General features: G+C 46.2%; 1 protein-coding gene across 1 annotated transcript in view; it reads left to right on the top strand.

The window, feature by feature from the left end:
* RNF43 (ring finger protein 43) overlaps positions 1-16,761 on the top strand; it is a 127,718-nt gene extending 110,957 nt beyond the window's left edge. Inside the window, exon 9 of the mRNA XM_084650967.1 lies at positions 13,970-16,761. Within this exon, the coding sequence (XP_084507093.1) occupies positions 13,970-14,013 (44 nt within the window). The 3' untranslated portion in view covers positions 14,014-16,761. The remainder of the gene's footprint in view (positions 1-13,969) is intronic.
* The last annotated feature ends 291 nt before the right edge of the window (positions 16,762-17,052 follow it).

The raw sequence follows: 17,052 nt of genomic DNA, 5'->3' as shown, positions 1-17,052 counted from the left end.
TCCATTTAGAAAATACAATATATCAAGGAAGTATTTCAGTTACTTTCCTTACTGTGCTTCTCAGCGGAACTCTAGCACATCCCTCTGGTATTGCCGATGTCCAGTGATGTGTTTTATGTTAGATGTCCCTCGACCATCCGATGGTGTCCGACACCATGAGTTGCCGCATCAGCCGAGCATAGCGCTGACCGATTCCTCATTCTCTCAACACTCACTGATTACTGGGATTCCATGCGCCCAAGGATCTGACGATCAGCATGTGTGTCTGAACCTGGTAATCCCTAGCTCTCAAGATGTCAGCCAGAGGGGCGTATTTCTCCACTTTTTGAGCTCGGGTATCATGGAAGGCCGGGGTCCTGTTCTCAAAGGGCACTGTGACATCCACTATGATGATCTTCTTCCAGTCCTCGTTGGTGATGATGATGTCCGGTTGCAGTTGGCTGTCGGTTCCGGGGTTGGCGGCATTCACAGCAACCTTCCCTACGGGTGACGGGATGGCTCTGACCAGGCGATCGTGGATGGCGTTATGTCGCAGCTGCCAGGCTCTGGAATGGGGCTTGCAGTACACGGGACATGGGGTAGTGTCTCGTTGGCATAGCCGCGCTTCTTGCATTGCTTGTCCCGATTCCCATGGCGGATGGCTCCGTTCAGTGGAATGCAGTTGTGTAAGGCCCAGTGGATGAACCTCCAGTCGGCAAATAGGGTGAAGGAATTGGAATTGGCTGCTGGCGTCCCACTAGCACATCACCTCAAATGCCTTGCCCTGATCCAACTTCCGCTTCAGGTTTTCCACATACTGGCAGCAGATGGCATCCTTCAGGGTCCTCTCCAGCATGGTTCTGGCTCTCAAAGTGATGATTGTGTGGTCCGTGTTCTTCACCTGTGGCATTCCTGGCATTCCTCGCACCATGTCTAGCGGCAGCCAATACGCTTTTCCAGTTTCCATGTACCATTGTGGGCATGAGTCCAGAGCGAAGCCTTCCCCCTCTCTTCCAAATTCGCCTTCCAGGGAGCCGCTCAGATAGGTGGCTGGAGTTGGAGGGGGTCCTGGTGATTCGCCTCTTGGTGACATCCTGCATGGCACTTTCTGCAATGTTCCTCACCATGGCGTCCAGGCATGTCAGAAGGCAGAAGACATGAGTGATCACTTCAGCGTTGCATAGAGCACCCATTTGAGGGACCTTGGCACCGCCCTGCCTGTGCGAGATGTACACCAATTCATTGCTGGCTCTCTGGGGAAGAAACATCCACTTCTTCACTAGCTGCCTGATGGTGTTGTCTGCCTTGTTCAGAGGTACCTTCGGCATGGCTGATCCCCTCAGGACAAATGAGATATGGGGGATCAGGAAGGTGTTCAAGGCGTTGATCTTCTGCCATGGTGCCAGTAGGGAGGAGTCGATCCTGGCCGATCGATGGTATCCTCAGGTATCTTCAGGACACAGACACCTGTGGGTGTGCCGAGATGTTGGTATGCTTGCCTGTCCTTGAGGAAGATCATGGGTTCACCCTGGATTTGAAATGGCGTCACCTGGACCGAGTCCCTTCTACTGCCATCGGTATGCAGGGTTGCGCACGTCATACACTCAGCTAAGTTCCCTTCCCCTTCCTCAACTGACTCCTCTGTTCTTGCCTGGTGGGATTGGCTTGATTTCGGCAGAGTTTTGAACAGCTCCTTGCTTGCAGTCTGGTTTGCATCCGCCTTTGTGCCCCCTACCGCCTCCTCCTCACTGGGCATTGAAGGTGTTTCTGCGCCCAGTTGTAACAATGCATCCATAATCACATTCAGGGTGCTGGTAGGGTCCCTGCCAAGTATGGCATGCCATTCATTGTAGAAGCAGCAGGTCTGCAGAGTGGCCCCAGATTTGTTGTTGCCCTTCCATGCTTTCTGATATCTCTGCTGAAGTTTCTTGGCTTTCACCTGGCACTGCTGCTTGTTCCTTTTGTGCCAAGTATGGCATCCCCTGTGCAATGTGCATATAGATGTCTAGATTCCTTTCGCTGTTCCTTAACTGGCTTACACAGCCTCTTCTCCCCACAGGCCAAGGAGATCCAGGACTTGTAGGCAAGAGCATGTCTCAGTATAGCTCTGTCTGTGCCGAGCTGGCATGGTGAGATGCTTACAAATGTGGGTTAGTAGGTGTGCTTTCCAAGGCAGGCAACCAGAAAAAGGCATTTCAAAACATGCGGAGGTTTTTAAAGGGGAAAGGTGGGGATCTGGTATCTGTGGTCCCTGGGCAGTGGAGTGCAAAATTGTGACTATAGTGACCACTCTTGTGGGGACAGGAGCATTGTGGGACAGCTAGTGGAGCACTGTTAGGATCAACACAGGTGGTACAGTGTCTACACTAGCACTTTGTCAACGGAAGTAGGTGGACTTTGGCTCTGCATTGTCTGAGGAGGTAGTGATATTGCATCAAGGAAACAGGGTGCTTACATTGGGGGAGACAAATGTGGATCCGATTGCGAAAGAAATTGATGTAAGTTGCTCCAACTTTGTAGGATAGATCAGGCTGTAGACTGGGATTTCCAAATGAGCCTAAAAGTTAGGATGCCCAATTTTCAATGGGTTTGGGGCCTTGCTCCGTTAGGGCTGGTCTACACTACATTGGCATATCTATGTCTCTCAGGGGTGTTACGAACCCTGAGCAACGTAGTTAAGCCAACCTAACCTCTGGTGAAGACAGCGTTAGGTCAATGGGATAATTCTTCTGTTTCCACCTAGCTACTGCCTCTTGGGCAAGAGGAGTCCCTTCGCCAATGGGAGAACCCTGCCACTGCCTTAGCGAGTGGTTACACTGAAGCACCTGGGCCATCCCTTGAGGGCAACTGCTCCCTAGTTGCTCATAGGAAACAATGGCTGTGTCAGCAGAATCGTCCTTGTCCTTCTACCATGTATGCTGTTATGTGGAGGATGTGGTATATTCACATTTTGCAGTAACTTGTGAAAATACCCATCTGACAAACTGAGATCCATGATACCTTAAATTTCATGATACCATGATTTCTTGACACCTTAAATAACTGCTTCTTGGAGCAGCTAGGCCTGGAACCCACAAGAGGACAGGCAATTCTTGATTTAATCCTAAGTGCAGCATAGGATCTGGTCCAAAAGGTGAATATAGCTGGACCGCTTGGTAATAGTGACCATAATATAATTAAATTTAACATCCCAGTGGTGGGGAAAACCCCACAGCAGCCCAACACTGTGGCATTTAATTTCAGAAAGGGGAACTACACAGAAATGAGGTGGTTAGTTACACAGAAATTAAAAGGTACAGTGCAAAAAGTGAAATCCCTGAAAGCTGCATGGAAACTTTTTAAAGACACAATAATAGAATCTCAACTTAAATGTATACCCCCAAATTTAAAAAAACATAGTAAAAGAATCAAAGTGCCACCATGGCTAAACAATAAAGTGAAAGAAGCAGTGAGAGGTAAAACGGCATCCTTTAAAAAGTGGAAGTTAAATCCTAGTGAGGAAAACAGAAAGGATCATAAACACTGGCAAATGAAGTGTAAACATATAATTAGAAAGGCCAAAAAAGAATTTGAAGAACAGCTAGCCAAAGACTCCAAAAGTAATAGCAAAATTGTTGGAATTTCTAAACATTACAGATAACAATTTCTTTACTCAAAAAGTGTTGCAGCCAACATAACGGAATTCTTTATTAGACCTTGTCATAACAAATAAAGAGGATCTGATCACAGAACTTAAAATTAATGGTAGCTTAGGTACAAGTGATCATGACTTGATCACATTTATAATGTGCAAACAGAATAAAGTCCAGACCAATAATTATAGATACTTGGTGCTTGAATAGGGCTGGTTTCACAAAGCTGAAAATAATTATGGGCTAACTCAGCTGGGAGGAAGAATTTAATCAGAAATCTGTGAATGATAACTGGGAACCATTTAAGAACACCTTCCTAGATTCTCACAAAGCCATAATTCTGCAACTTAGGAAGAAGGCTGTGCTGGTTATAAAACCCAATCTGGTTTAGAGGGGAAAATTTTTATATATATATATATATATATATATACACACACACGCACGCACACACACCAATGGAAGAAAGGGAATGTTGATAGTAATGAATATAAATCAGAAGTTGGGAAGTGTAGAAAATTAATAAGGGAAGCAGAGGAAGAAATCAATCTATGAGCAGCAGAGTTAAAAAGAGTTTTTTAAATATCTTAGGAACAAAAAGCATCCTGACAATGGTATTGGTCCATTACTAGATGAAAATGGTAGGATTGTCAATAATAATGCAGAAGAGTCTTAAATGTTCAATAAATATTTCTGTTTTGTATTTGGAGAAAAAGCAGATGATATAGTCGCATCATATGATGCTGATAACGCCCTCCATTCCACTAGTATCTCTGGGGGTGTTACACAGAAGCTGCCAAAGTTAGATATTTTTAAATCAGTAGGTCCAGATAATTGGCAAACATTAAATGGATTAAAAACTGGCTAACTGACAAGTCCCAAAATATAATTGTAAACGGTGAACCATCAGCCAGCAGCATGTTTCCAGGGGGGTCCTGCAGGGATCGGTTCTTGACCCCACACTATTTAACATTTTAATCAATGACCTGGAAAAAAACAAACTGATAAAGTTTGCTGATGACTCATTTATAAAGTTTGCTGATGACACACTGATAAAGTTTGCCAATAACACAAAAACTGGGGGCACTGTAAATGATGAAGAGGACAGGTCACTGATACAGAGTGTTCTGGAAAGCTTGATAACCTGGGCACAAGCAAACAATATGCATTTTAATATGGTTAAATATAAATGTATACATCTAGGAACAAAGAAAGTAGGCCACTTACATGATGGGGGGCTCTATTCTGGGAAACAGTGACTCTGAAGAAGATTTGGGGATTGTGGTAGTTAGCTGAACATGAGCTTAAAGAGGGATGCTGTGGCTAAAAGAGCTAATGTGACACTGGGATGCATAGATGGGAATCCCGAGTAGGAGTAGAGAGGTTATTTTACATCTGTATTTGGCACTGGTGCGATGACTGCTGGAATACTCTATCCCCTTCTGGTGCCCACAATTCAAGAAGGATGTTGATAAATTCGAGAGGTTCAGAGAAGAGCTACAAGAAGATTAAAAAAAGAAATGGAGTACTTGTGGCACCTTAGAGACTAACCAATTTATTTGAGCATGAGCTTTCGTGAGCTACAGCTCACTTCATCGGATGCATACTGTGGAAAGCGTAGAAGACCTTTTTATACACACAAAGCATGAAAAAATACCTCCCCCCACCCCACTGTCCTGCTGGTAACAGCTTATCTAAAGTGATCACTCTCCTTACAATGTGTATGATAATCAAGTTGGGCCATTTCCAGCACAAATCCAGGTTTTCTCCCCCCCCACACACAAAACCACTCTCCTGCTGGTAATAGGGTTGGGGGGGGGAGAAAACCTGGATTTGTGCTGGAAATGGCCCAACTTGATTATCATACACATTGTAAAGAGAGTGATCACTTTAGATAAGCTATTACCAGCAGGAGAGTGGGGTGTGGGGAGGTATTTTTTTTCATGCTTTGTGTGTATAAAAAGGTCTTCTACACTTTCCACAGTATGCATCCGATGAAGTGAGCTGTAGCTCACGAAAGCTCATGCTCAAATAAATTGGTTAGTCTCTAAGGTGCCACAAGTACTCCTTTCCTTTTTGCAAATATAGACTAACATGGCTGTTACTCTGAAACCTGTCAAGAAGATTAAAGGATTTGACAACATGCCTTCTATCAATAAACTCAAAATGCTCAATCTCTTTAGTTTAACAAAGGAAGGTTAAGGGTTGACTTGATTACAATCTATAAGTATCTACATGGGGAATACATATTTAATAACGGGTTCTTCAATCTAGAAGAGAAACATAATCCAATGGCTGGTAGTTGAAGCTAAACAAATTCAGACTGGATATAAGATATAAATTTTTGACAGTGAAGGTAATTAACCACTGAAACAATTTACCAAGTGTTCTGGTGGATTCTCCATCACCAACTGTTTTAAAATTAGGATTAGAAGTTTTTCTCAAAGGTCTGCTCTAGGAATCATTTTGGGTAAGGTCTCTGGCCCATGTCATACAGAAAGTCAGATTAGATGATCACAATGGACCCTTCTGGCCTTGGAACCTATTAATCTTTTGTCCTAACACCCATTGGAAACCTTCTCTTTACATATCATCATTCTGGGAACCTCATAACATTAGAGGAATGAGTCCAAGAAATCCTAATGTTTGGTTATATGATCCAGTTCTACACTCCACCTCCCTCCCTCATCGATTCTCAGGGACCCTTCTCACAAGAGGTTACTCATCCAAGAGGTCAATACTCTCCTCACTCTTGAAACTATAGAAGAGGTTTATGCATGTTACAGACAGAAAGGTTTCTATTAAAAATATTTCCTCAAGAAGGAAAGAGGTTGGAGACTGTCACAGGGCGGGACTCACCCCTGCAGCACCTCCTGCTGGTCTCTCAGGGAATTAGCTCTTCCAGCCTCTGGAGTGCCCTCTGCAGGCCAGTGTCTCACTGCCACTGGCCCCTGTGTCCCTCCCAGAGCCTGATGCCCCTTTCCCTGGGGTGCTGCCCCCTGGCAGTACCCCCACAGTCTCTGGTCTCCCCTCCCCAGGGAACCCCCACCCACTATCCCCACCTCGCCTCAGTCTTTGGCTACTGCCAGTCACCATTGAGCCCCCGCACACTGGGGCAGACGGCAGTGTATAAGCCAATCATCACAGGCAAGGGAGGTTTGGACCTGCTGCCTCTGCCTACCCATGGGCTGCCCCCTGCAACCCCAGTACCCTTTTTGGCTTTCCACTAGGCCTACAGCCTGGGGGGTTTCTGGGTCGGAGCTCCCCAGGTCCTCTGGCCTACCCTTAGGTACCCAGGTATGCTCCCCAGCAGCCAGGCCCTTCTCCCTCTAAAGGCAGAGAGAGAGTCCATCTGCTCCCGGCCCACTGCCCTCTTATAAGGGCCAGCTGAGCTCTGATTGGGGCATGGCCACAGCTGAGCCTGCTTCCCCCAATCAGCCTGGGAACTGCTTGCTCCCAGCCACAGCCTTCTCTTGGGCTGTTTTAAGCCCTTTAAGGTGAAAGCAGGTGACCACCCTGCTACAGAGACCCATTCCAGACCTCTGGCTACTCAATGAACTCGATTACAATCTATACCTTCATTCAATGCATAAGGTTTGGATGGTGACTGTAGCAGTGATCATTCCAACTCTAGATCCAGAAGACTGGTTTGTGCCTCCCGTCCTTCAAAATGCCTACTTTCATGGTGCTAGCGATCTTGCACACAGAAAGTACCTCAGGTTTGTGGTAGGTTGAAACCACAACCAGTACAGGCCTATCCCCAGTGCCAAGACTTTTCATAAAGTTGTTATCTGTAGTGGTAACTTGCCTGAGAAGGATGGGGATATCAGTACACCCATATTTGGATCACAGGCTCATCAAGGAGAGGTCTCATCAGGGAGAGCAGTACAGCGGTGCATAGACAATCCAGGAAGTTTTTGGAAAGCGTAGGGGACAATTTCCTGGTGCAAGTGCTAGAGGAGCCAACTAGGGGGGGAGCTTTTCTTGACCTGCTGCTCACAAACCGGGAAGAATTAGTAGGGGAAGCAAAAGTGGATGGGAATCTGGGAGGCAGTGACCATGAGTTGGTTGAGTTCAGGATCCTGACACAGGGAAGAAAGGTAAGCAGCAGGATACGGATCCTGGACTTCAGGAAAGCAGACTTCGAATTCCTCAGGGAACGGATGGGTAGGATCCCCTGGGGGACTAACATGAAGGGGAAAGGAGTCCAGGAGAGCTGGCTGTATTTCAAGGAATCCCTGTTGAGGTTACAGGGACAGACCATCCCGATGTGTCGAAAGAATACTAAGTATGGCAGGCGACCAGCTTGGCTTAACGGTGAAATCCTAGCAGATCTTAAGCATAAAAAAGAAGCTTACAAGAAGTGGAAGGTTGGACATATGACCAGGGAAGAGTATAAAAATATTGCTCGGGCATGTAGGAAAGAAATTAGGAGGGCCAAATCGCACCTGGAGCTGCAGCTAGCGAGAGATGTTAAGAGTAACAAGAAGGGTTTCTTCAGGTATGTTGGCAACAAGAAGAAAGCCAAGGAAAGTGTGGGCCCCTTAATGAATGAGGGAGGCAACCTAGTGACAGAGGATGTGGAAAAAGCTAATGTACTCTATGCTTTTTTTGCCTCTGTCTTCACGAACAAGGTCAGCTCCCAGACTGCTGTGCTGGGCATCACAACATGGGGAATAGATGGCCAGCCCTCTGTGGAGAAAGAGGTGGTTAGGGACTATTTAGAAAAACTGGACGTGCACAAGTCCATGGGGCCGGATGAGTTGTATCGGAGAGTGCTAAAGGAACTGGCGGCTGTGATTGCAGAGCCATTGGCCATTATCTTTGAAAACTCGTGGCGAACGGGGGAAGTCCCGGATGACTGGAAAAAGGCTAATGTAGTGCCAATCTTTAAAAAAGGGAAGAAGGAGGATCCTGGGAACTACAGGCCAGTCAGCCTCACTTCAGTCCCCGGAAAAATCATGGAGCAGGGCTCAAAGAATCAATCCTGAAGCACTTACATGAGAGGAAAGTGATCAGGAACAGTCAGCATGGATTCACCAAGGGAAGGTCATGCCTGACTAATCTAATCGCCTTCTATGATGAGATTACTGGTTCTGTGGATGAAGGGAAAGCAGTGGATGTATTGTATCTTGACTTTAGCAAAGCTTTTGACACGGTCTCCCACAGTATTCTTGTCAGCAAGTTAAGGAAGTATGGGCTGGATGAATGCACTATAAGGTGGGTAGAAAGTTGGCTAGATTGTCGGGCTCAACGGGTAGTGATCAATGGCTCCATGTCTAGTTGGCAGCCGGTGTCAAGTGGAGTGCCCCAGGGGTCGGTCCTGGGGCCGGTTTTGTTCAATATCTTCATAAATGATCTGGAGGATGGTGTGGATTGCACTCTCAGCAAATTTGTGGATGATACTAAACTGGGAGGAGTGGTAGATACGCTGGAGGGCAGAGTTAGGATACAGAGGGACCTAGACAAATTGGAGGATTGGGCCAAAAGAAATCTGATGAGGTTCAATAAGGATAAGTGCAGGGTCCTGCACTTAGGACGGAAGAACCCAATGTACCGCTACAGACTAGGGACTGAATGACTAGGCAGCAGTTCTGCGGAAAAGGACCTAGAGGTGACAGTGGATGAGAAGCTGGATATGAGCCGGCAGTGTGCCCTTGTTGCCAAGAAGGCCAATGGCATTTTGGGATGTATAAGTAGGGGCATAGCGAGCAGATCGAGGGACATGATCGTCCCCCTCTATTCGACATTGGTGAGGCCTCATCTGGAGTACTGTGTCCAGTTTTGGGCCCCACACTAAAAGAAGGATGTGGATAAATTGGAGAGAGTCCAGCGAAGGGCAACAAGAATGATTAGGGGTCTGGAACACATGAGTTATGAGGAGAGGCTGAGGGAACTGGGATTGTTTAGTCTGCAGAAGAATCATAGAATCATAGAATATCAGGGTTGGAAGGGACCCCAGAAGGTCATCTAGTCCAATCCCCTGCTCAAAGCAGGACCAATTCCCAGTTAAATCATCCCAGCCAGGGCTTTGTCAAGCCTGACCTTAAAAACCTCTAAGGAAGGAGATTCTACCACCTCCCTAGGTAACGCATAACCAAGCAGAGGCCTTTGCTGAAAGAAGCATCCATTCTAGATGCCCCAAGTGGTAGCTTTACAAATGTCTGCAATGGGGACATTTTATAAAGAAGCACCTAAAGCTGCCAGAACTCTCATGGAATGTTCCCTATTATTTGGTCATTATAATTTGACTGCCTTGTAGCACAAATTGATGTACTACAAAGCTCATTTCATCAGCCTCTCTGTTGACCTGGGGTTTCCCTTCATCTTTTCAGCACAGAAAACAAACAGTCTTGGAGAAGACCAAAAGGGTCTGGTCCTTTGAAGATAAAATGCAAAGGGCCTTTTCATAGAATCATAGAATATCAGGGTTGGAAGGGACCCCAGAAGGTCATCTAGTCCAACCCCCTGCTCGAAGCAGGACCAATTCCCAGTTAAATCATCCCAGCCAGGGCTTTGTCAAGCCTGACCTTAAAAACCTCTAAGGAAGGAGATTCTACCACCTCCCTAGGTAACGCATTCCAGTGTTTCACCACCCTCTTAGTGAAAAAGTTTTTCCTAATATCCAATCTAAACCTCCCCCACTGCAACTTGAGACCATTACTCCTCGTTCTGTCATCTGCTACCATTGAGAACAGTCTAGAGCCATCCTCTTTGGAACCCCCTTTCAGGTAGTTGAAAGCAGCTATCAAATCCCCCCTCATTCTTCTCTTCTGCAGGCTAAACAATCCCAGCTCCCTCAGCCTCTCCTCATAACTCATGTGTTCTAGACCCCTAATCATTTTTGTTGCCCTTCGCTGGACTCTCTCCAATTTATCCACATCCTTCTTGTAGTGTGGGGCCCAAAACTGGACACAGTACTCCAGATGAGGCCTCACCAATGTCGAATAGAGGGGAACGATCACGTCCCTCGATCTGCTCGCTATGCCCCTACTTATACATCCCAAAATGCCATTGGCCTTCTTGGCAACAAGGGCACACTGCTGACTCATATCCAGCTTCTCGTCCACTGTCACCCCTAGGTCCTTTTCCACAGAACTGCTGCCTAGCCATTCGGTCCCTAGTCTGTAGCGGTGCATTGGGTTCTTCCGTCCTAAGTGCAGGACCCTGCACTTATCCTTATTGAACCTCATCAGATTTCTTTTGGCCCAATCCTCCAATTTGTCTAGGTCCTTCTGTATCCTATCCCTCCCCTCCAGCGTATCTACCACTCCTCCCAGTTTAGTATCATCCGCAAATTTGCTGAGAGTGCAATCCACACCATCCTCCAGATCATTTATGAAGATATTGAACAAAACCGGCCCCAGGACCGACCCCTGGGGCACTCCACTTGACACCGGCTGCCAACTAGACATGGAGCCATTGATCACTACCCGTTGAGCCCGACAATCTAGCCAGCTTTCTACCCACCTTATAGTGCATTCATCCAGCCCATACTTCCTTAACTTGCTGACAAGAATACTGTGGGAGACCGTGTCAAAAGCTTTGCTAAAGTCAAGCAGTGTCTGATACATGGCACATTCAAAGGTGTCTGATACATGGCACAGCTGACAGGCACAGACTCACTTTTTATTATTCAGTTTCAGGCTCACTAGAAATTCTCTATTGAACAGTGCAATCAGGATATGATCATGATCAGCATTAGCGTCTGCGAGGGCGTCTCCACAACCAATCCGCTACAGCCAAAATAGTCCTGCTTGAAACAGGACTATGTTAATGCAAACAAGGTACATTTTAGTTCATGACAGCAGGGTCTACATGGGGCAGTTACAGTACAAATTTTTAGTGTGCACTGCAATTCATACCCCCAGAGTCCACACTGTGGCACTGTGTAGACAAGCCCTTATATGCCATTTGCAATTACATCAATTCCGTGAGTCCCTCTAGCACTTTGTGGTGACATCCCTGGTGCTCTTCTGGAGACAGAGAAATGCCAAATGGCCTTCCCTGCCATTTATATCTGCCTAAAGAAGTCCAGATGTTTGTCAAAGAGCTGCTTTCTGATCACGTTTTACCTGCCAGAAGCCATCTGTGGTGTCTGAACAGAACAGCTCCCTTGTGAGGCTGGGCAGGATCCCTCCAGTGGCTAAGAAAGTACAATGGGAGTGTTTTAGAGCTTCACTGAGGTGTATGGGGTGAATACCAGAGTTTGTGTAGTATTTTAATAGCTACTGGACTGGTGTCCAGTCTGTCAATCATTTCACTTTTTTTAGACTCCCCTCTCCAGAAAGTTGTCAAGCTAGTATTTAAGTTCTTTCTTCACTGTGTGGTGCATGTAGCAGTTTCAGCTTAGGACTGATTTCCAAGTGATATTCTCCAGGAAAATCCAAGACCTTTACAAAAATCCCCATATTGATTATTTGCTGGAACTGTCTGCTACCTTGCAGATCATTACATCATCCATCACTTGTAATAGCTGCAGCTTATCACTTGATTCTGACCAAAGCAGAAGCACTTAACAGTGTTTCAGTTATTTCCTGGTCTGGTTTGTGAAGCTGGACTGTGTGTGGATACTTCACTGTCCTGGGACGACACTAATGGGACACTGCAGAATGTTAGCCTTGCAGCTGCTTCAGCGTTTGTCCACGAGGCTGCAGAATGCTTGCTTCACAGACAGCCTCATGCACTGGCATTGCAGACGGGCGTGGAATGTTGCTCAAGGCCTTTGCCAAAGTGACTCAGGGCCTCTGGTCAGCCACAAAGTAGAATTAGACAAGTAAAAACTTTTTAACTCCACATTGCGAACTGCATTTAAATATTACACATGAGAAACAATCTGCAGTGCTTAACAACAGGTTTTATTGGTCCTGCAAAACCCAGGAACAGTGCTACATATTTTTGAGCACTACCTACTGGCACCTTATCTATTACCTATTTATGTACATATATGCAGAGACAGAACAGTCCTTCTGCATCGCAACTGTTTGGGATTAATCTTCCCAAATCTAGCACCTTCTTTTTTCAAGCTAAATTTATTTGCTTATTTTCTGCCTGTATTTCTAATCTGTCTGGTCCCATTTCCAAAGCAATGAAGTATTTGTAGACACTGAATTTGATGTGATAGGTTTCACAACCTTTTGTATTAACTTTCCACAAATATTCAGACAAGCAACTGTTTCCTTTCATTCTTAATAAATTTGGGGCAAGGAGAATGTTGTAAAGACTCGTACAGATGTGCATTTGTTCTGGACATACTTGTGTATCTATTGTGAGAGCGCCTTGTGGGATGGTCTGAGTTGGATATTAGGAAACACTGTTTCACTAGGAAGGTGGTGAAGCACTGGAATGGGTTACCTAGGGAGGTGGTGGAATCTCCATTCTTAGAGGTTTTTAAGGCCTGGCTTGACAAAGCCCTGGCTGGCATGATTTAGTTGGTATTGGTCCTGCTTTGAGCAGGGGGTTGGACTAGAAGACCTCCTGAGGTCTCTTCCAACTCTAATCTTCTATGATTTGCGAGTCACTCAGTGAGGGGGGAGAAACGATCCCATGTGATTTATGTGCCTAGTCACACAGCAGAAATAGTGAATATTTGAAGCGATAGTCCTGGCAAATAGTCTGTGAGCAGACCATAGGCTGAAACATGTCTATGTAAACCATGCAGTGCCTGGATAATTCAGAGAGAAAGGCACTTGTCGGGCCCTATCACTACCTCAGCAGAGCACGCAAGCCTGGAGTTCATGCTCAAACTCTGCCTCTGCTGGGGCTTGACTTCATTGTCAACTCAGAAACAATTACACAACTTTCCATGTAGCTTCCCCCAGTACATTCTTGACACACAACACACCCGCTTGCACCCGCACCCAAAGAACTTGTGTACTCCTTGTACTGCAGTCAAGTTTACTCTGCTGTACAGCCCAGGGCATGGAGGGTGTGGTCGGGGCTCTCTGGGTATACAATAATTGTTATTGTCAATCACTAATAATCCAAAAATGGCTGAATATATTTTATTCAAATTAAAACAAACTCAGCCTCCCTAAAACACCAACAACCGAAACCCCTTTGATGCTGGCGCAAAGCCTGGAAAGTGTCACATCCATGGTAAGTGGTTTCAAAAAGTTCTGAGTGAACCAGGTACTTATAAGAGCACTTTTTGTTTTATCCTTAGTTGTAGCTTGGACTATTCATTACCTGGGAAGGCTAGACTGACTATGCATGTGGGGACAGGAAGGTTCCCCCAGGACATGCTGGCAGGAACCTGGGGGCATTTGTTGTTCTCCGTATTATCTCTGGATCAAGACCCGTTGGAGCTGGGCCTTGGGGGCTGGAATACCTGTGACTTATGTTTTCTTTTTTGAATGCAGGATCCAAGGAGGAGATCCAAGATGTGTACGAACATTCTGTTTAATGAAAGATGAACTCATCTGCATACTACAGAGAGCCAGAGTGGACAAAACATTCAGGAAATGAACAAGAACTGGAATCAGTGACTTATTTCCTGTATCTCTGAGCAGGTAGCGTAGTAACAGTCCTAGTCTGCCCCACACTGAGAAACAAAATGTGCTGGTAACCTCCATGATGCCCCCTCCTGCCTGCTCCCCGCCCACATTACCATATTGTGGTCACACAAAACCACCACTGCTCTCTCCTTTTAAGGCACAGACAGCACACACTGATCAGAAGGCACTCTGGGGGCATGGACTTATTCATTCCAACCCTGTGTCCAATGTTCGTTATCTGGAGAGCCTGCTGGGTAGACATAAACTGGTATTTTGGCATGGTCACAAACCTGTGGGAGTTTGGAGGCTTTTGGAAATGTTTTGGAAATGGGCAGACCTGTGAGACTAAAAGCTGAAGAGATGACATTATATAACCAAATAGCTCCTGCCTTTTTCATTTCCTCACTTAGGTCAAAGTCAGGCCAGCCTACTTCACTAACCCTGAATACTCTTATTTAAGCTTAAACTTAAGCACAGGATACTCTCTTCCATTTCTACACTGCAGGAGCTCTCTTAGGTCCTGACCCTGCAAGATGCTTCCACTGACTGCAATGGGAATTGAGGGTCCCTGCCACTTGGCAATTAACTATCCTTCAGCTGAGGCCAGGGTGGGCACAACTTGTAATTTTGCCTATCCTAGGATCTATCTGGAGGAGCAGTGAGGACATTCCAGATTCTGCTAGCATTTCCAGGAAAGAACTGGGGCTGAGAATCTTCTCAGAATCCATTACGTTACATGGAAGTGTTATTGGATTCCTCTTTCATCACTTCAGTCCTAGCTTAATTATCAAAGTAGTTATAAGGCCAGCCCTATAACTGTGCTCAGTAGCTCACTTACAGTGCATGTTTCAAAGCCTCTCTAAGCATCTTTCTGGAAAGCATGGGAATCATGGAGAAATGAGAGACTGTCCTCTTAATCCATTAGCCAGCAGGAGTCCTCCTCCTGCCTTCCTCATCATGATCATTGCCATCATCATCACCTGGCATAGTGAGACGCACACTGGAGTCCCTGGGAAAGCACCTGGGACAGTAAATGCTCAGGAGAGCCCCAGCTAACATTTCTGGAATCTTAAGATGTTTTCAGTGACCTGCAAATGAATTCTTCAAAATCAGCTGTGTCCTGTTCTAGCTTCTTTCTGGTGGAGGCAGATGGCTGGAAAAAACAAGGAGGGTTTTTTCTTGTTGCTTGCATTTACCTTAGAAATCCAGGAATTCATGGATTCACAAGTATTAAGGCCAGAAGGAAGCATTATGATCATCTAATCTGGGTTCCTGTATAACACAAGCCAGAGAATGTCACTCAGTGAGTCCTGCATCAAACCCATGATTTCTTATTGGAACATAAGAACACAGAACATAGGACTGGAAAGGACCTTCCGGGTCTTTGACTCCTGTCCCCAGCTATCGCAGCCAACCCTGTCAGATAATCCCATTCATACATGTATCAATCTACATTTTAAAACCAGTGACGTTGTTTGGCCCCACTACTCCTCTTGAAAGGCTGTTCCAGAATCACACTGCTCTAGAACTGAGCTAGAGCAGATTTGTTAGAAAGATATGCATATTAAATTTGACCTCAGTTCAGTATGCAACTGTGGTCAAAAAAGCAAACAAGATGCATACAGAATGGCACTGAGAATAATACAGAAGCTATTATAATGCCATTATAGAACTCAGTTGGTGCAGCTTCCCCTGGACATGGTGCAGCTCTGATCAGCCCTCTCAGAAAGGATTTTGTGGAAGTGGAGGGTTTCAGAGGGCAAGGGTGATGAGAATGAACAGAGACTGGAAAAACTCTCATGTGAAAAGAGATTGGAAAGATTGGGATTGTTACCTTAGAGAGGAGACAGATCAGACTAATGAATGGTCTGGAGAAGGGAAATCGGGATCTTCTGCTCTCCCTGTCTTACAGCACAAGAACAAGGGGCCATATGATGAAATTAAAAGGTGTGATATTCAAAATTGATCAAACAAAATACTTTTTCACACAATGCATAATTAATCGGTGGAACTCGCTGCTACAAAAAGTCATTTAAGGATTTAGCAAGATTCAGAATGGGGTTGGACAGTTATATGGACATGAGAAATACCCAGAGTTCTCATGCTAATGAGAATGCGGGAAGGGATATTAGTCCCCCCACCCGTGCTTCAGGGCTGAAGCCAGTTTCTAACTACAGTAGAACTTCAGAGATACGAACACCTTGGGAATGGAGGTTGTTCATAACTCTGAAATGTTTGTAACTCTGAACAAAACATTATGGTTGTTATTTCAAAATACGGCTTTGAAACTTTACTACGCAGAACAAAAATGCTGCTTTCCCTTTTTTTTAGTAGTTTACGTTTAACACAGTATTGTGTTAAACGTATTATTTTATCTCTGCTGCTGCCTGATTGTGTACTTCTGCTTCCAAATGAGGTGTGTGGATCGCTGGTCAGTTCGTAAACTCTGATGTTCTACTGTAGGAGAGACCAGGCCGAGACCTGATGTGGGGGCAGATTTTCCCACAGCTGCTACCGTGAGGTGTGTGCACCCAGGGGTGGCAGGTTTGTATAATTTTTGGTGGTGCCCAGAATGGGTCCAAGTTCCACCCCCCGACACACCTGCCTAAGGCTCTGGGAGGGAGTTTGGGTGCGGGAGGGGGTGCGGGGTGCAGGCTCTGGGAGGGAGTTTGGGTGTGGCATGCGGGCTCTGGTCTGGGACAGGGGGTTGGGGTGCAGGAGGAGGGACGGGGGGCGGGCTCTGGGAGGGAGTTTGGGTGTGGCATGCGGGCTCTGGTCTGGGACAGGGGGTTGGGGTGCAGGAGGAGGGACGGGGGGCGGGCTCTGGGAGGGAGTTTGGGTGTGGGATGTGGGCTCTGGGCTGGGGCGGGGGGTTGGGGTGCGGGAGAGGGTGAGGGGGCAGTGCTTATCTCGGGCGGCTCCCGAAAGCAACCCGCACCCCTCTGGCA

The sequence above is a fragment of the Lepidochelys olivacea genome (assembly GCF_965140295.1).
Source record: "Lepidochelys olivacea isolate rLepOli2 genome assembly, chromosome: 17".
Classification (NCBI taxonomy): domain Eukaryota; kingdom Metazoa; phylum Chordata; order Testudines; family Cheloniidae; genus Lepidochelys; species Lepidochelys olivacea.
The sequence above is the reverse complement of the archived record's forward strand: the minus strand, read 5'-3'. Positions and strand labels throughout refer to the sequence as shown.